Genomic DNA, 20,055 nt, shown 5'->3' with positions numbered 1-20,055 from the left:
CATGCTACAGGTCACACAGTAGGCTCTTCACACTTGTCCACTGCTCTACTCCAGTCCTATGCATGCTAAAGGTCACACAGTAGGCTCTTTACACTTGCCCACTATTCTACTCCAGTCCTATGCATGCTACAGGTCACATAGTAGGCTCTTTACACTTGCCCACTGCTCTACTCCAGTCCTATGCATGCCGTGGTCACACAGTAGGCTCTTCACACTTGTCCACTGCTCTCCTCCAGTCCTATGCGTGCCGTGGTCACACAGTAGGCTCTTCACACTTGTCCACTGCTCTACTCCAGTCCTATGCATGCTAAAGGTCACACAGTAGGCTCTCCACACTTGTCCACTGCTCTCCTCCAGTCCTATGCATGCCGTGGTCACACAGTAGGCTCTTCACACTTGCCCACTGCTCTACTCCTGTCCTATGCATGCTACAGATCACACAGTAGGCTCTCCACACTTGCCCACTGCTCTACTCCAGTCCTATGTGTGCCGTGGTCACACAGTAGGCTCTTTACACTTGCCCACTGCTCTACTCCAGTCCTATGCATGCTAAAGGTCACACAGTAGGCTCTTCACACTTGTCCACTGCTCTCCTCCAGTCCTATGCGTGCCGTGGTCACACAGTAGGCTCTTCACACTTGTCCACTGCTCTACTCCAGTCCTATGCATGCCGTGGTCACACAGTAGGCTCTTCACACTTGTCCACTGCTCTACTCCTGTCCTATGCATGCTACAGATCACACAGTAGGCTCTTCACACTTGCCCACTGCTCTCCTCCAGTCCTATGCATGCTATAGGTCACACAGTAGGCTCTCCACACTTGCCCTCTGCTCTACTCCAGTCCTATGCATGCTACAGGTCACACAGTAGGCTCTTCACACTTGTCCACTGCTCTCCTCCAGTCCTATGCATGCTATAGGTCACACAGTAGGCTCTCCACACTTGCCCACTGCTCTACTCCTGTCCTATGCATGCTATAGGTCACACAGTAGGCTCCTCACACTTGTCCACTGCTCTACTCCAGTCCTATGCATGCTATAGGTCACACAGTAGGCTCTCCACACTTGCCCACTGCTCTACTCCAGTCCTATGCATGCTAAAGGTCACACAGTAGGCTCTTCACACTTGTCCACTGCTCTACTCCAGTCCTATGCATGCTAAAGGTCACACAGTAGGCTCTTCACACTTGCCCTCTGCTCTACTCCAGTCCTATGCATGCTAAAGGTCACACAGTAGGCTCTTCACACTTGTCCACTGCTCTACTCCAGTCCTATGCATGCTACAGATCACACAGTAGGCTCTTCACACTTGCCCACTGCTCTACTCCAGTCCTATGCATGCTAAAGGTCACACAGTAGGCTCTCCACACTTGTCCACTGCTCTACTCCAGTCCTATGCATGCTACAGGTCACACAGTAGGCTCTTCACACTTGCCCACTGCTCTCCTCCAGTCCTATGCATGCTACAGGTCACACAGTAGGCTCTCCACACTTGTCCACTGCTCTACTCCAGTCCTATGCATGCTACAGATCACACAGTAGGCTCTTCACACTTGCCCTCTGCTCTACTCCAGTCCTATGCATGCGGTGGGTCACAGGGAGGTCCTCCATGCCTGTTGACTAAGCCGTCTGCCTGCTACAGAAGCAGGAGTTCCCTGAATACTGAAGGTGGGAGGAGAGGAGGCAGGCTGGAGGGCCTACTCCATGTGGTGTGGGGCTGTTAGGGGCTGGGTGCTTCTGTTCTGGTACCAGCAGAGAAAAGTAACGTGGACGGAAGCACCCAGACTAATGCCAGGGAGGCACATCTCAGGCTCCGCCCAGACCCCTCCGAATCCGCCACTCACACAGCCCAGTCCCTCCAGGAGGACCTGAGGAGCCAAGATGGGAAACTCACTTTCTCAGTTCTCCTTCAGAGTCTGGCCTCCAGCCCTTGAGCTAGTCCTCTGCATCCTAGCTCTTGGTCATCTGGGGGACTTACACAGCAAAGCCCTCTGCGGTTTGGCCTTCCAAAGAATCAAAGTCCACGCTGCAAGTACTCTGGTCCCCAACCCTGTACAGATGGCACATAAAGCTCATGCCTGCCTTCCTTGCTGGCAACCTTGGGGCAAGTTCCCTCATTGTTCTGGGTTTCGGTTTCCTCCTTGGAGAGACAGAACACCAAGCTCCACCCTGCCAAGGGGTTTTAACAATCGCATGGTTTCCTATCCCGTGAAACGTAAAATATTATGATTCAGAAAGAGATCACCTTGGACAAAGCTCAAAATCCCCAGCTAGATGGCAGGAACAGACACTTCCCCAGGTGGCCTTGACCTATCTGATGATGACTCCCAGCAGGCATCTAAGAGAACAGACACACAGACTTCTGGCCACTGGGGTTTCATGGCCTGGTGAGCCAAAGGTGACTGTGACAGAGCTGGTGGACCAGATCACAGGAGAGGGAGGCATGGCCATCGTGAATCAGCTCCGGGCTGGGCAGATTGCTCACTTACCACTAGTCTTTGGCAGACTGACTGACTTTGGCTTTCTCTTACCCCCTGTGGTGCTGCTGGGCCACTTCCCCGCAATCCAGTCCAATAAAAGCTCAAGAGAAATAAATGAATTTTAGCAGGAGCCTGGGAGATGCCCAGTGAGGAAGAGAAGTAAGAGCCTGGGCTGAGACAATGAAACCCAAATAAGAGTTTCATGAACTTGAGCTACAGGAACCAGAAGTTTCCCTCCATTTTGGGGATTCCACAGGCTCCAAGATGGTGGACTTCATGGAACACTGACTCCCACAAGATTTTTCAGGGCATGTAAGCTAACTGGGTCACCCCCAGCTTTCTCCACCTTAAGACTAGGATTCTTGGTCGGGACTGGACACCAGAGGATGAGGTTATGGAATCCGAAAAGATGCAGATAGGAATGAAGGTGGTTACCCTGGGCTACCCTCAGTCACCACCACAATGATTATGGAAAACCCAAGTGCTGAAGTGTGTAATACCCAGTATCCACAGGGTAAGCCGGGGAAGGGGGCAATTTCTCAACCCAAATTCCCTGAGGTTCTGACAAATTATACTCCCCAGAAGCACATGCCCTGCACTTAGCTGAAGCCCATTACGTAATAGCAGAGAGCATTGTGGGAAGGAAGGGCTTCTCCCTAGACGTCAGCTGGGGAACGAGACTCGCCACTTCCACTGGGGGCAAAGGCAGTAGTACATGCCCATTGGGAGGCCGGCAGGGCCTCCAGGATTGCACGCTTACAGCACAGTAGACCAAATCTGAAGAGCCGGGCCAGCTCTGTCTGCAGAGACAGCTCCAGGTGAGGCCGACCGACTGCTCTTCCTGTCCAACCTGAGCAGGGTGGGAGTGGCAGGGAAAGTCCAGCCCCCTTGCCCCGCCCTGCCATCTGGCAGCTGGTTCCCGGCATGTGGCTGGCAGCGCTCGGTGCTGACAAGCTCTTGGATGTCTTCCTGACAACAGCCATGGCACATGAGCTCGAGGAAAGAACCATTTCCTCGTCCGCCCGCCCCCACCTCTACACACACCTGCTCCAGCTGCCCTCCTCAAGAGCCAGGACCATGGGCTCCAAGCTCCCTCAGGCAAACCCCCTGCTTACCACAGGCCATGGCTGACTTCCACCGGGCTGCCTAATTTCCACATTTCTCCTCTTTTGGGTGCCTATTCCCTGCTTTGTTGACCCTCCCCTCCTCTGCCCCGCCCCACACGCTCCCCTCTGCCCACTGAAACGTGTTCATTTTCTAAGGCTCAGCTGGAAGCCCCTTTCTCCTTTAATACCCACCCCACTAGGCCCAGTGTCTGCCCCTGACACTTCTGTTCTGCACCACGTGACAGAGTCATGATGGTCAGCGTGGTGGTACCCCAGGTGGACCTCCTCTCTGCCAGCCTTGTGTGAAGCTTCCTGATCAGAGGCATCTGCTTTGGGGTCACCGATAGGAGTCTGGCTTCTGTCACAAGCCCTCCTTTCTTGTCACAGGCTGTGCAAGCAACGACTACAAAGAAGGTGGCTCTGGCAGGTGTTGTCCTAACTCTCTGCCTCACAGACTCTCAGACCTGAGTTAGAACCACTGAGTGAAATTCATTGTCCGGCCAGATGGGGAAACTGTGTCACCAGTGTACCCGTCTGATGTGATTTTGTTTGAGACAGGGTCTCAATATAATCCAGACTGACCTCAAAATTGCTACGTAGCCAAGGATGACCTTGAACTTCTGATTCTCCTGTCTCTACCTCTCAAGTTCTGGGATTACAGATGTGTACCATTATGCCTAGATTGTGTAGTGTTAGGGGTCAAACCAGGGCTCTGTACATTCAAGGCAAACACGGCCATCTAAACTACAGCTCGAGTTCCAAATTTAATGTCCTACATTGCACACTTGTTGTATCTCTGGCCCTGAACATGCAGTCCTTTTAAATCACAATATTCCAACTCTAATATTCCAATATCCCAACCATGGCAGAGGCTGTACAGTTGTCCCTGTTTTATAAATAAGAAAACGGATGCTTAGAGGATCCAGGAAACTTTCCGAGGGTCACAAAGTAATGGAATCAAAATCACAGCCAGGTTTACCTAACCTGACAATCTCAGTGGCAAGATGATTTCTGTCCTACGGTAGGCTGGGCTGAAGGGCCCCAAGTTCACTTGGTCAGGGATTTATGCTCTCTGGACCTCTCTCCTCCAGCCAGCTTCGTGAAGTGAACATGCTGTTTACCAGAGACGACCTTGGACAGGAATGGACTTAGAAACTGCTGATTAGGCAAATACGGCAGGGACACATGCATGCATTTAGGAAGAGAAGAGCTACCAGAGAGAAGGCTTTAGGATGCTCCTACAGGGCCGTGTGATGACCAGACATACCTCCAAATGCAGGCTGATTTAGGGAATGTCACTCCTACAAAGCTGATCTGGAGACAGGAATACTAGCTCACTACTCTGCAGTGCATCTGGCAATGAACTCTCCTTTCTAGAAACAGCCTCGCCTGTCTTCACTGCGGTGTCGTCTTCCTAAGGCAGCTCAGCTTGGACGTCTGGGTCTGCATTCAGGTCATTCCTAAGTCAAGCATAGTCTAAGCACACAATTAAGAAGCTAAGCAGAGTCAACGTAAGACAGCGTAGTCTATAAAGCTATGCCAAGTGCGTGAGATGGAGTAGCGGGTGGAGGTGCCGCCAAGCATAACCACCAGAGGTTCATCGCCAGGACCCACACAGAAGGAGGAGAGAACCGACTCCCACGTGTTCTCCTCCAACCTCCGCGTGCATGCCGGGACATGAATGCCCCCTGGCGGCCCCCTACCCCTAAGTAATAAGTGTAAGTTAAAAAATTAAAGCAATTCCATCCTCCCAATACAGTTCTCATCTTAAGTGCTAGAACTGTCACACCCATTAGGCATGAACCCTATGTGTGCCTGGGACAAAGGAAATACTCAAATATGAACTGTGCAATTAATGGACACTAGGTACAGTATGTTTCACCTTTATAAAGTCTCTGTGGTACATATCACTGGCTTCCTTCCCCTGAAAAAGAAAACTGGAGGGCTGGAGAGATGGCTCAGCAGTTAACAGCACATGTTGCTCTTAACGAGGACCTGGGTTCAGTTCCCAGCACCCATATGACCATCCGTAACTCCAGTTCTAGGGAATTCAATACTCTCTTCTGACCTCTGCAGGTACCAGACATTACGTGATGCTCATACACACATGTAGACAAGCACTGATGTACATGAAATAAAATAAGTAGATCTAAAAAAATTTAAGAAGCAAATTGATTCTTGTTTCTCATGCCAGGATAGCATTGGTCTCCCGCCCATCTCTCTCTCTGTCTCCTCTGTCTCTCTGTCTCTGTCTCTGTCTCTCTCTCACACACACACACACAGTGAGGGGCGGCCAGAGACACAGTCAAGAAAGGAAAGAGTGAGATTTCCCAGTCCCAGCCTCCTCAAGACTGGGATTCACACTTCACTCTTGGCTTCAGCAAGATTTTCCTGTAGTCTTTCAACAGTCTCTTGAAAAAGTGAAAGGAAGCCTTTGGTCACAGATCAACTGTACTAAAGCACTGGATTTGGAGGGTATGGATTCCCAAAGCTTGGTTTTCTCACTGGGAAAGTGAACAGATTTACAAGAGAAACTCGGAATCCTTTGTTTCCAAGGGAGGATCAGAACCCTCAGTGTGTCATGCCGATGCCAGGAAGTAAGCGGCTCACAAGACCGAGGCTGAGGCAGGAGAAATTCTGCTGACTCATCTCCACACGCCCTGTCCTGACTGCACTCTTAGAAGGAAACAACCCTGGAAAGCTGCAGGCAGCTTCGCTCAACACAGAAACCAGCAACAGGACCATGACGTTACCCGTCTGCAGAGGTCTCACCAGTGATGCCTGCCAGAAGAGACAGCCAGTACCGGTCTTTGAGACACAAGGATGTCCTATAAGGAGGTATTTCAGGTACCATGCTGAGGTCAAGGGTGAAGGGTCAAGGGGTTTCCATACAGAAACAACAGCTGCTGCAGTCAGGCCCTGGCGTGGCTTGCTCTATGGTAAGCTACCAAAGCTGTATCTTTCTGCTCTGTGTGGTCCTATTGACAAGTGGAGGACGAGTCTTCCTACGTGGATGGGCTCCTCCTGTTTGATCAAAACGGTGTGTGCAACCTCTGCCCACATATGTGCTTCTTGACATGGGTTATCCTTCGTGTGGGGAGCACCTCACCTTGAGATCTTCCCAACTCATGCTGGCCTCCAAGTTCAAAGGGTCAATATACTCATTAATACTGCATTACCTATGAATGCCAGGCAAGCAGGATTCCAGGGAAATCTTTTAGCAAGGATGCTCCAGGGAGATCTCTGGTCATCTTGACCAGTCCATGTCTCTAACCCACTTATCACTGACACATACTTTACCCTCTTAACACTCAAGGCCAGTGCATCCCAGTCTCCCCTGGGGCCTTCTGGGAAGGAGAGACCTCGGCTTTTGGATTCTAAGAATCACCTAAACTCTTTGTTACTTTGGCTACAAAATGGTGCCTTCTACCACACAGGATCATTCCATGAAATTGGTACAATTATCCTATTCGGTAAGGGGCCTGCCACTTACTATCTATAGATTTGGTATCACCTTCCAGACACATCTCTTTAGATGGGTGACACAGAGTGCTGGCATGACCACACCCCGCATTACCTCATGGCTGTAGTCCAGGTCACAAGGGGCCTTTGACCAACAGGCAGAGTCAGAGGTTGCTGGGTCTCTCCATGGACCTTCTGTTTGAACGATTCCCAGCTAAGTAAAAGGGCACTCAGGCAGAGGCCTGCATCAAACAGGAGGCCCAACAATGCCCGTGGAAATGTTGCAACACGCTCACCATGTCCCAGTAGAAATGTTGCAACACGCTCTGCATGTCCCAGGTCAGAGGCATCACAATCGGCCTTTGTTCATGCGTTCTGAAGCCTCACTCACCACTCCTTCCGAAACCAGCTCACAGGATGCACACACCTCACCTACAACCCCACAGCCCAGCCTCCACCTTCTTTTCCAGCGCATTACCCCCCAGGATCAGAAGTCTGGTCATCTTTACCCTGCCTCTCTTGTTAAGCTGGATGTCCATCCCAGCCACCTGTCAGGTCCGTGTTTGAACACACGTGTGGCTACAAGCCATGAGAACAGCGGAAAAGTCACAAATAATGAGGCTCTCTCCAGCTGACACCCAGGGCCCTGCTGAGCCACCCAGCAGCTCAGACACAGGCAGCCTCCACTTCCAGCAGCCACAAGGTCACCCCATGTCACAGAAGGAATAGGCCTGGGAAAGTAAGGGGACCTGAAGTTGCCCAGATAGCTGGTAGCAGTCAGAATCCTGCATCTAAGGACGGCAGCCCTCTTATGGGGTCCCTGTGCTAGACTGGGCTGCTCGGGGATGGGTGGCAGTGACAAGCCAAGGGGGGCTATGTAGGCAAGCAGGTCTCTCCATACTGTCTCCAAGCCTGACAGACCCACCTTCTCTGAGTTCTCCTTGCTTCACCCTTAGGCAAGAGTCTGTGTGCGCTAAGCGTTACAGATACGGGATGGAAAGGGCAATGGATCCCCTTTATTGAATCTTTAATTTTATTAATCTTATTATTTTTTGAGACAGGGCCTTACTATTTAGCCTTGGGTGGCCTCAAACTCCAGGCAGTGTCTACCTCTGCCTCCTGAATGCTAGGAGTAAAGATGTGCCACCACACTCAGCATGGAGTCGTGCAGCGGGGAGTCTCCTGCTACTCTGGGTCACACAGCGGTGGTGGTGTGGCAGGGTACATGTGACAGCAGGTGAGTCCCTAAGGAGGAACTTGAAGGAACTGCTCTGGCATTCAAAAGCAGGCTCCTGCCTTTGCTAGGAGCAAGCTCCCAAGTGAACAAACTTTTCTCCCCTGTTGCCTCTCATTCTGTCAAGAAAGGTCCTTCACAGGGCCTCAGGGCTTTGGGGCTCCCAGAGCCAGCCCCCAGCTTCCGTAGAGATCGGAGAAATGGGGCCAACGGCATGGCTTAGCAAGGTTACACAGGAAGGGAAGCAGGGTGGTGGTCACCTGGAATCAAGATCTGGTACCGAGTCACGTTCTGTCAAGTGTGGGGTGTCACAGCCAGCCACCCACGAACAAGGACTGAGCCTGACTTCTCAGGGAGGGAAAGGAACTATGAAGGTGACAGCCTATGCTCACACCACAGCCCTGTGCTAGGGAGCGGTGTCCCCTCCAACGTCCAATGCGATCTCTTTCAGCTCGTCTGCAGTCACCTAGAGGCATTATCATTCAGAAGTTCAGGAACACTGTGTTTGACCTCAGGATACTTGTTTCCCCTCCAGCTCTCTGTGCCTCAGTCATTCTATCTACAGAATGGGCACAGTGACCCGGCTGGGCTGCTTTCCTTTGGAAATACGAGAAGGGAACAACGGAGAACACTATCGGGCCTCCCTTTTGAAGGACCTACAGACGCAATCCGGGGGTGCACCTGTACTCAAGGCCTGCCCCCGCCCCAGCAAACTGAAACTGAAACCAAAACAAGATCCTGAATCTTTTTCAAACCCCACACAGGACTTTCAAGCTGGCTGGCTGTGGGCAAGCTTGGGGGATGCTGTGGCTTCAGGGACCGTCTGGCCCGTCTTCAGGAGCCACACGAGCCTGCAGCGTGGGACTGACAGACTCGACCCCTCTTTTCTCCATCTACCTGCCGTTTCTTGCCAAGGATACCAAGGGATTTTGGCCCACTCTGCAAGAACTCTGGAAGCAGCAGACCCTGGGAAGCCACGGCTATGGTCCCTACGTCAGTTCCTAATGACAAAGTGGCAACTGCAGGTCCCCTCCAGCTCCGGGACCTGGCTTTATCCAGCAGGACCCCTCCAGCTCCGGGACCTGGCTATCCAGTGCTTGGGCCCTCTTCCCAGGTCCTGGTGGCGTCCAGCTCAGCGGGGGGCAGTTAGCTCACTCCCCACCCACTGCCCAGACACCAGCCAACCTCCCCGCAGGCCTGGCCCTTCCTCAGACATCTAGCCCGGGGTCTGGGGACTCTGGAACCCATTGTGATGTCATGGCCTGTCTTCACCAGCTGACTGGGGCCTCCCACTTCTGTCTGGATCCTGGCAGATAGCTCAACTGGCGAAGCTGTCATTGGGCACTAGGGCTAAAGCTGCTACCTCCTCTGGGCCTCAGAGAGCGTGAGGTCCCTGAATAGGGAATGGGTGCTTCTGCTGCCACCTTGCCTTGCGTTAGCACAAGCTGGCTAATTAGCCTCAAGCCGGGGAGACATTCTTCCACCACCAGGCAAACTGCTGGCCTGCAGCCCAAACCAACAGGGGAACTTCAGACTCCTCGGCCCTCTCCCTGCCAGATGGAAATAACGTATAGCTGCAGAGGTTGGGGGGGGGGGGGAGGAAAAGAACAAAAACCCAGCCGGGCCCAGGAGCCAGGCCGGAACCAGGCGCGGACCGGCGACGGCCAGGCAGGCACTCACCACTTTCGTTCTTCTCGATGACATCTACCACCTCCCCGGCCTGGAGACTCAGCTCGGAGTTCTCCTGTTTCTTATAGTTGGACACCACCACGTACTGTTCCAGGATCATGGGCTCGGCGTTGGGGTCGGCACCTGGCGAGGGCAGAAAGCACGCGGTGAGCCAGCGGCCGGCTGTGGCCCCGCGTCCGGGGGCGCCCTCTGTCCATCGCCCTCGAGGGAGGCTGCTCGGTCGCCAGCGCTGCTGCACAGAGGAGCAGCCCGTAGCCAGGGCTCGAAGCTTGCTGGGCCCCAAGGACAGGCCATATAGCAAGGCCCCACACCGGCCCGCTGCACCGCGGGGACCGGGGGACATGGGGAGCCAGGGGACTGGGGAGGAGGAGGGGGTGGAGAGAGGCAGAGACGGGCAGAGATGGAAGACAAGGAAACAGGGGAAAGTCTGCGGCTGCTGCGTGTGAAGTTAGTCACAGCCCGGCATGGGGGAGTCTGCAGAGGGGCCTGGGGCCTCCCGGCTCTCCAGACTCTTGGGCCGGCTGGGGTGTGAGGGGAGGGCCAGAGGAGCACCGTGGGCGGCCCATGAAGGCCGAGACCAGAGCACAAGGGAGAGAAAGAAGAGAGTCGAGGGGGAGGCCCAGGAGGCCTGCTGCCTCTACCCCAAGCCTGTAAACCCAGAGAGAAAAGGCAACAACAGGGCTCCCCTCAGGAGAGAGAGGGAGAGAACTTCTCCACAGCCTAGGTCCAGCAAAGAGTCAAGAGGGTTTGAGGCCGCCAATCACTAGGGCTTACTCGCAACCCTTAAATAGAAACACATGAGAGCCGTCGAATGAGGATCTGGGGGTGGAGGCTGGGGATGGAGGAGGGCCCAGACTGTTTACTTGAAACCGAAGAAGAAAGTCCCAGAGCCAGTGCTGGAGAGCCGCCCCCCCCCCACCTCCCCCACCCCGCCAACTTTCCTCAAGTTCGGCTCCATTCCTGTCCTCCTGGCTCTCAGAGGGCAGGGCTTTCCAGAGGAGCCTTTCTGGTCCTCTCCGCTGCCATCTCAACCCGCAGACAGTGACCGGCCCCCTTTGCCTTGAAGCCCTGGGCAGTTTCAGGAGCCTCAGAGTCAAAGGCTGGGGTGTATCAGAGAGAGAGGGCAGGTGAGCCCCGCTGCCAGGAGCCAGGCAGCTCTTTGTCCTGTTTGGCTACTGGACCAGCGTGACGTTCATTAACGTAGCACCAGGCTGTGCAGTGGTCAGGCCGGATGCCCATCTCAACTTGGATGGTGTGTGGATGGATGTGCTGTTAGCCCTGCCACAAGCCAGAAAATGACTAATCACCTCTTTCAGGAAGCCCTCCCAGGCCTCTCCACCCCCAAGGGAATTCTGGCACAGTTCCTACACCGCCACGTTTGCCAGTCAGCCTGTAATTCCCACACCAGTGGCTGAGGCAGGAGAATCAGGAGTTCAAAGTCAGCTTGGATTGCCAGTCAAAACCCCTGATTCAAAACCAAAGCAAATGCAAAACTCGCCCAATGTTTCTCACCACTATGGTGTGGCCATAGAAACAGTGCGGTGTTTCCAGTCTCCCGTGGGGCCTCACCCTCAGACGCATTCCCTCTACGTGACTGAGTTTGACTCACATGCATGCCAGGCAGGTACGGCTTCAGGTCACCTGGAGACACCCCGTTTTAATTCCCAGGTTAATGGGAGGCTCTCACAGGACAAGACACATGCAGTTCCCACAGCTCATACTGAGACAGCCGAACCACTCACGGTCTTTTCGGAGGATGGGGTTCGTGTCTCCTCTAATTACAGAACACTGATTTATTTCCATACACTGTCCTTCCGACACAATGATCCTCCACTTAGGAATGTAGACCCATCCCAGGAGCTTTTAAACCCCTTAGCTCTGATGCCTAGGCTTTGGAGGGCTGGCTTTAGTGGGTGGGGCCTCCGCATGAGTCATTTTACATACCCCATCCTGTCCCACGGTTCACATATGCAGCCAAAAGTGAGAGGCACTGCTCAGACCTCTGGGCCCTTTGTGAAGAAGGCGCTGTCAGGGTCTGTGGCCAGGGAACTCTGGGAGAGTCAATCAAGTTTCTTCTCCTGGGAAGAGAAAGACTTTCTCCCGCATGGTGTGGACTTTGCAGCCCTAGAGGGGCCCTTTGGGAACTCAGAAGCTGAGGTGTGCCCCATGGGTGCACACACACAAGGTCCCAGGGAGCCCCTGAAAAGTCAGAATTGTATTTCAGGCAAAAACACAGCCAACAGCTGGGCAGCCCGGCCTCTATGCGCAGATGTCGCTAGCTTCTGCGCCAGCTGGTAACAGACTGGGCACTGGGTGACAGACAGCCCTCCACTGTGCCCTGGGGGACAGCAGTGCCTATGTGGCACAAACCACAAAAGGGCCAGCCACTGAGGGGACCTTGGATGTGAAAAATGGGAGGGGAGAATACAAGACGGGGGTGGGGCAGTGGTAGGAGTTCTTAAGCCCTGAGCGTGCCAAATCGCATGCAAGCCCCCATCAGGGCCCCTCAGGCTCAGCCCCACACTCAGCATCCAACCGAAGCGTCATGCGTGGTCCTCACAGCCGCCTTCCACAGTGGGCTCCACACAGCCCCCACGTCAGACACACGTAAACTGAAGGTCCAGGGGAAACAGATTCCCGAAGGTCACTTAGCTGGGACTAAACCCAAGTCCCATGCCAGCAAGCACATGATCTTAACTCCTGCATCGCACACGGCCTGCAGGTGCCATTGTAGCCTCTAGGAAGGACCCTGCCTCACCGAATCCCCAGACACCGGGCACACCTGGTAACAACGGAGTTGGGGATTCTCAGAGACTCGTGCAGTCACTTCTAATGATGACCACATACGTCCATTGGTGGTAGGAACTGAGTGGAACGAAAGTACTTCCAGGCAGACGTGCGGCCGTAACGCCCATCTTGGAAAACCAGGGCGGGCCTTACCTCTGAAACGGGGACAATAAGTGGCAGAGCTTGAAAGGAAGATGGGAAGCTAGACAATTAGAAGCTTATGGCCAGACAGCAAAGACGTGAGGACAAAGATGAGGTGCCAGAGAGGGGACAGATAGCAGCTCATCTTGATCCAAGCTAAGAAAAATCCGAGGCAAGATCTCAAAGCGGAGAAAAATCAACACACCCACAGCCCTCATCCGAAGTCTGCCTGGAAAACTGGCTGGGGCCTCTAACGGCCAGCATTCTGGGACTCAGAAAGGCACAGCGAAGCGGCCATTCTCCAGGGCCACACAGCACAGGCTGCCAGTCTTCCTGGAGACAGCTGCACTAGCTGTGGGAGTCTCTCTCCCCGTGTACAGGCACGCTCCCAGCTCCTCCCTCTGGCGCCTGCCTCTTGGGTTGTCGCTGCATGGCAGCAGGCACGAGGAGCAGGTACCCAGATGAGAAACTGCTTGGTGGTGGGTGGTGATGTCATCTATAGAAGCAGCTCTGGATCCCCTCCAAGGCAGGCAAGGCCTGGAAAACTGGGGTCTGGAGGAGTCTGCTAGGGAGGGGGACTCTCGTGCTCAGACAAGAAGGCTTTGGCAGAGTGCAGAGGGGCGGACCCTTCCAGAGAGCTCTGCATCCTGGGTTAGGATGGGACTTTGCAGGCGAGCTGGAGTCCTGTGCTTTATCAGAGTCCTTGGCTGGGCCTGCTAGCGTCCTGAGGGTCTCTGCCTTACCCCTGCCTCATACCCGTAGTCCTCCAATTGACATCTGCACCCGAATGCTGGGATTTTTGTTATCAGCTTAGGCTTCTAAACTAGGTCTTTGCCAAGTCGTTCCCCGGCTCCCATACCGTCAATGGCTCCTTGTTACTTACAGGATAAAAGGCAAATCCAAGCCCAGTCTTTCCTGCAGTTAGTGCACCCCTAGTCCCCTGCTATTCCTCCACCATTCCATGGAATGTTGATGACTTAGCACATGTGTGAGCATCCACTATGTCCCTGTGGACATTTCTTCTTAAGCCTCCCCTGTAGGCCTGCCCCCGCGCCCCCTCCTTCCCCTCCTCTTCCATTGCTCTCAACTCTACAAAAGCACTCCTGACTCTCCAGGAGGCTCCCTTAGCACTCTGGCCAGAGTCTCCTGCTCTCCCCTGCGCTTCTAGTTGGGAATGGGTCTCCAAGCAGACCACGTGACCACGTGCTTCTGACTAGTCACCCAGACACAACCACTGCCTAGCATTCAAAAGGCAAAAGGGACTCCGTTCCCAGTCCAGCCTTGCCCTCACTTGCCCTTTGACCTTGGGGAGGACGCTTAACCTTCCCGAGTTTAGCTTCCTCATCTGTAAACAGGAGCAGCACCTCGGGGCTGTTCTGTGAGTGCTCTGAAGTCACAGGCCTAAAGCCTTTGTAAAGTGCAGACAGCTGTTTAGGGAGCAGAGTGTGGGAGACTTGGAGGAGCTAAGGACCTCATTACCAGAGGCAGCTAGCTCATAGCAAAATCGATCCCTAGTCACTGCACCGGGAGGGTGGAGAGGGAAGCCTAATGCTACTTTCCTGCAATATGCCTCTCCTAGACCCGCCTCCTGGCAGATGGGGGCCCTCCCAGCTGAAGAGTGCCAGCTCAGAGGCTCCCAGGCCACTCTGGATTGGACACCAGGCTAAGCTGCCCCAGGACCCCTAGCTATTAGGATCTCTGGCATCAGCCCATCCCCTCTGCACTTCCTGTTTGACAGAATTCCCCTAACGTTCTAGAAGGGAAACCATGGCTGGGAGAGACTCTAGCCGAGAGCTCTCGGTTGGCTGCCCATGCCGCTCTAGGGTAAGGGTTAGGAGGACACCCGCCTTGGGCCTCTGACTCCAGAGAGTTGGACTCATCTTAAGAAGCCAGGCCCTGTGGGCACATAGCCCCAGGTTCTGCATAACACTCCCAACCCTGAACATCCCACCGAGACCCAACAGCTCCTCACAGCTGGTTCCTCCCAGGCTGTACTGGGCCTCTGGCCTCTCAGCTATACGTTTGGTGAATAGAATGTTGCTGAAGGCCAAGTGGGCTCTGGATCACTGGCGTGAGCAGAGGGGAAAAAGGGACAGGAGCCCAATGATTAGCTCAGTCCCAGGCGCATCAGAGGGAACACCATGAGGACGGCCAGGGGGAAGGGGGTCCTCCCCCACTGCCTTCTCTCCTGGGCTCGCTCCCAGGATGCTCAACACTCCTCTCCCTGCCAACAGCAGGGAGGGGGGAGCGTGGGCGGGGGTGAAGTCTGAGCTTTAATCCTGCAACTGGACTAAGACCCCTTCTTCCTGCAGCCCTGTGTCAATGCCTCCCCACCTCCTCAGCCTGAATATTCGCTCTGAGGATCCTCTCCCACCATTTATTCCAAGCACTATGGTTCTGCTGTTCATGGGTTTTGGCACAAGGCTAAAATCAAGACCCTGACCCTCTACCCAGATGGACCAGATAAAGGCTAAGTCCCCAGGCTCCAAAAGCCACCTCAGCTGAGCAGCCAAAGGCCTTGGGGCAATTCCAAGCTCTGGACTACTGAGATCTGGGGCTATGATCCACCCTGTCACATGTACAGGAAGGGCCCTCCTAAACTCCAGATCTCTAGCTCCCCAGAGAGACCTCTGGAAGGTGTCAGGGACTCCCTGCCTCAGATTAGAGACGGCTCATCTTTGGTTGCTCTCCCCGAGGCGGTCAAAGATGACGGCAGCCCATCGTCACCTGGACCAGAAATTCCCTGAGATGGCACTACACGCCTTTGGCAGGTTATCACCCCACCCCCGCCCCTCCCTGGCAGCACAGGCAGGGCAGGGCTGAGCCGCTGGGCCAGCACACACTCACACTCTTCCACTTGGTCACCACTCTGCAAGGCCTGGTGGCTCATCCGAGGACTATAAAGGGCTCTCCCGCAGGCAGAAGGCCCAGGGAGAGGCAAAGGCCCCCACGCAGCAAGCAGAACACGGGAAGCATTCCCAAGGAAGCCTGCCTGAGGGCACCAGCTCCTCGGCACACATGCTGGGACCCACATGCTCACACGCATGCATGCAAGGCAGTACCTGTCACGTCCTTCCTGGGAGACTCAGTCCAGCTGGTTAGCCACACTTCCGAGTCCCCGAGAGAGAGCAAGGAGAAGCAGGAGAGAAAACCGTTAGGCAGGCAAGAGGGCCACTGAAGAGTGGCCGCCGCAGGCACCGAGGTTCAGGGCGCCCCGGGCGGGCGGAAGGCGGGGGATGGGAGGGAGTGATTTCCTGGCCTGGGAAGACTGCTGGGCGTGGGCCTGTATGATTACAGAGGCTGGCTGGGATAATGAGGTGTCTGCTGAGACACAGGAATCTTTGAAGCAGGCTTCTGACCCAGGCCCTCCCCGCAGTGGGATTCGGCTTTAGTGTGGGCTGGAACAGGCGGCCTGGCTCTGCCTCTGCAGCCATGGGGGAGGCTGGTCCCACGGGGCCTGGTGGCTCCCAGGATCCTCACAGGCCAACGGGCTCAGCAGGCCAGACCCAGGGCCTCAAATGTCAGGGCAGTTTTCAAGTCTTACGATGCCACAAAGCACTGACGTCTCGTTTAGCTCCTACCCACCAACGGAGGATGATGCCGGGAACAGGAGACTCCTACAACAGTGCTCCTCAACCTTCCTAACCCTGCGACCCACCGAAACACTTCTTTATGCTGTGCTGACTCCCAGTCAGAATTATTTTTGTTGCTACTCCACAACTAGCTTCGCTAACGTTATGAATTGCAATGTAAATATCTGGGTTTTCCACTGGTCTTAGATGATTCAACTGCCATAGGGGTCATGACCCACAGGTTGACAACCACTGTCCTTACAAATCCTTCATTTCACACTGGACCTAGGAGAAGGACCTTTAGTGGTGCAGAGATGAGGGCTTTATTCCAGGCTCAGACAAGATTTCCCATCTGGGGCTCAGTTTTCTCACCTGTGAAATGGGGTTATGTTGTCTCCTGCCAAGAGGGTTAGGGAGGAACAGGTCAAATGGGCTGTGACCTGTGGAGGAACAGGTCAAATGGGCTAGGGTGACATCAGCACTGAGATGCAGGAGAAACTCTTCACCTGTTCACAGATATGAAGATCTCTCTCCTCTCTCTCTCTCTCTCTCTCTCTCTCTCTCTCTCTCTCTCTCTCTCTCTCTCTCTCTCTCTCTCTCTGTCTCTGTGTGTGTGTGTCTCTGTGTGTGTGTGTGTGTGTTCCGTGTCCATGCCACAGGGGGACAACTTTAGGAATCAATTCTCTCCAATTACATGTGTTCCAGGGTCTGAGCTTGGGTCGCCAGGCTTCCAAAACAAGTACTTGGCTGAGCCACCAGGCCAGTTGTAGTTCAAAAATTTCTGGAATATCAAAAGTCCACGAACACGAGGTCACCACAGGCACTGTCTGTCTATATAGTGGACCATTCGCTCTCATGGTGGACTCGGGAGGTGGGCACCCACGTCACCGTGAACACCAGAGGTCACCACAGGCACTGTCTGTCTATATAGTGGACCATTCGCTCTCATGGTGGACTCGGGAGGTGGGCACCCACGTCACCGTGAACACCAGAGGTCACCACAGGCACTGTCTGCCTTTGGTGGACCATTCGCTCTCATGGTGGACTCGGGAGGTGGGCACCCACGTCACCGTGAACACCAGAGGTCACCACAGGCACTGTCTGTCTATATAGTGGACCATTCGCTCTCATGGTGGACTCGGGAGGTGGGCACCCACGTCACCGTGAACACCAGAGGTCACCACAGGCACTGTCTGTCTATATAGTGGACCATTCGCTCTCATGGTGGACTCGGGAGGTGGGCACCCACGTCACCGTGAACACCAGAGGTCACCACAGGCACTGTCTGCCTTTGGTGGACCATTCGCTCTCATGGTGGACTCTTGAGGCGTTTTTCATAAGGGAAGGAACTGGCCCAGGTTCCCATGAGATAGAGTGGAACCGTGCCTGGAGGTAACCCCGAGCGCAGGGCACACTGGCTGCAGGAGACAGTCACAAGGAGACAGTGTTGGGCTGCGTATACGAGAGGCAAACCCTTGCAGGGCTACCCACCACAGCCAGGGGGAGCTACAGACCTCTTCATGGCGGCTCACAGCAGTCAACACTGACCCTGCGTTTGTGGTCTACCAAGCTTGGTGCCATACACTGTACATATGCGCTGTTGAGTTACTCTCCGGGACAAACCTACAGCAGTAGGTACTGTTACCCCGCCATTTTGCAGACAAACTGAACCAGAGAGAATAAGTCACTTACTCAAGGCCAGGCAGCTAGTACAATGCCTGTCTCTTGTAGGGACACTGATCAGGCAACCAGAGCTAGATGCCCCCATTTCAAGCATATTACATACTTGCTCAGAAAACCTGCATTGTGGTATACCCACCCCCTGCCACTGCTGCCCTGGAAAACTGGGAAGCTGCTGTAACTCAAGAGTTCTAGAGCAGTCTCTGGGGTCTGAGGCCTGGGTACAAACCCAGGCTCCTCCCCTTATGGGAAGTTACTTAATCTTTTGGAGCCTAGGCTTTCTTTTTAAAATAAACCTCTGTTTCATAAGTTTGTTTTTATTTTATTCTCTGCATATGAGTGATTTGCCTGCACGTTTGTCTGTACATTACTTGCATCCCTGGAGTCCGAGTAGGTCAGAAGAGCTGTTGGATGTCCTGAAACGGGAGTTACTAGAGCTCCATGTGGGTGCTGGGAGTCAAACCCGGGTCCTCTGGAAGAGCAGCCAGGGCTCTTCCGCTGTCTCCTGCCCCTCGAAGCCTATTCTTGAGCTTGTAAAATTCAGGATGAAGTGATATGCTTACCTTCTTGGCTGCTGTGATGGCTAAATGAGGTGATACCAGTAGCCAACATAATGCCTGGTAACTACCAGTGCCTATAAAAGGTTAGTCACCGCAGCTGGGAACACTTTCCATGATGTGGTTAGCATGAGCCTGGCCCTCAGCTTCATTCAGCTCTGGGGGCATCAGGGAAGTCATGGCCCTAGGATGCAAGGATGGTGACCGGATGATACACTGCCTTAGAAATACTAAGAATCAAGACTCCCTGCGTGTAGTGAGAGATAGTTCCCACTCCCACCCTCAGATTGGGTCAGCTAGAATAAGGGACAGACGAGGCTAGGTCTGAGGCCAGAGCCTCTCACCAAGCCTGGCAGCTGGCAGGACTATCCTCACAGACCTGAGACAGGGCAGGCATACTGAGGACCGCCAAGGTTCTCAGTAGCCAGACAAGGAGGGCCTGGTGCACAGTGGGCTGGGGTGGGGAGCTTGCCTGCCTGCACCCTCATCCTGACACCCCTCTTCCTCTGTGGTTCCCTTTGGGTTCCTCAGGAGGAGGTGTTTTAAGGAAAGCAAATCTCCCGTGAGCCACAGAAAGGCATTCTGTCTGGGTGTAGACGGCCCAGGAAGGATTATTCTGCTAGGCCAGGAGTCAGGGAAATTTACCTTAGGTGCTGAGGGCCAGACGGTCCCTGGGAAGACCACTCAGCTCCACCATGAGAGAGGAAAAGTGGGCTGGGCATGGGGAAAGCTTGTTAATCCCAGTACCTGGAAGCTGGTAGCGGGATGACCAGAAGTTCCAAGCCTGCCTGGGCCACTTAGATTCTGTCTCAAAATCTAAAGACGACTGGGGGGTAGCATAATGGTGAAGTACTTGCATATTTGAGGACCTAGGGTCAATCTCCAGTCTCTTTCTCCCCCACTCCATCTCTCTCTAAATAAATAAACAAACATTCAGCGATTATACTACAGACAGGAACTGGGCCATCCACCTTCCAATAAAACTTTATTCACAGAAGCCCAAGGTAGGTTGGACGCGGCCAGAGGTCAGGCACCTGAGCACACTCCCATCCTGCATCAAGCTCCAGAAGCAGGCATTTTCTTTCCTGTCCTCAGAGGAAAATGGAATAGACTAGAAACAGGCCTGTCTTTTTAAACGCGATTCATTTCCCAATCCCTGGATGTGCAGAATAAACCCAATCCCGCTGCTCTTAGCCCGCCCTGGCAAGCTGTCTCCTGGGGTGGGAAGGACCCCTTCCACCTCGTCCTAATGAACAGAGGAGAGCCTCTGGCTCACACAGCCAGGCTCTCCGGCCAGCAGGCAGACAGGGCTGCTGGCTCAGGGGGAAGAGGCAGGCTCAGCCAAGAA

The 20,055-nt window shown here is 54.1% G+C and overlaps 1 protein-coding gene across 5 annotated transcripts in view; it reads right to left on the bottom strand.

Moving 5' to 3' along the window:
* The window catches only part of Sh3pxd2a (SH3 and PX domains 2A), a 204,255-nt gene that overhangs the window by 44,503 nt on the left and 139,697 nt on the right, over window positions 1–20,055 (bottom strand). For 2 of the 5 annotated variants that reach the window (XM_005063487.4, XM_005063488.4), the window contains exons 7-8: window positions 15,961–16,005; window positions 9,962–10,093 (exon numbers count right to left, since the gene is read on the bottom strand). In XM_005063487.4, coding sequence (XP_005063544.1) covers window positions 9,962–10,093; window positions 15,961–16,005 — 177 coding nt within the window. Of the gene's footprint in view, window positions 1–9,961; window positions 10,094–11,712; window positions 13,592–15,960; window positions 16,006–20,055 lie in introns of those variants that run through there. The other 3 variants (XM_013113282.3, XM_013113293.3, XM_040743344.1) reach the window with 2 other exon arrangements.

The sequence above is a fragment of the Mesocricetus auratus genome, unplaced genomic scaffold (assembly GCF_017639785.1).
Source record: "Mesocricetus auratus isolate SY011 unplaced genomic scaffold, BCM_Maur_2.0 Super-Scaffold_4256, whole genome shotgun sequence".
Classification (NCBI taxonomy): Eukaryota; Metazoa; Chordata; class Mammalia; order Rodentia; family Cricetidae; genus Mesocricetus; species Mesocricetus auratus.
Note: the sequence above shows the minus strand (reverse complement) of the source record. Positions and strands in the feature narration are given on the sequence as shown.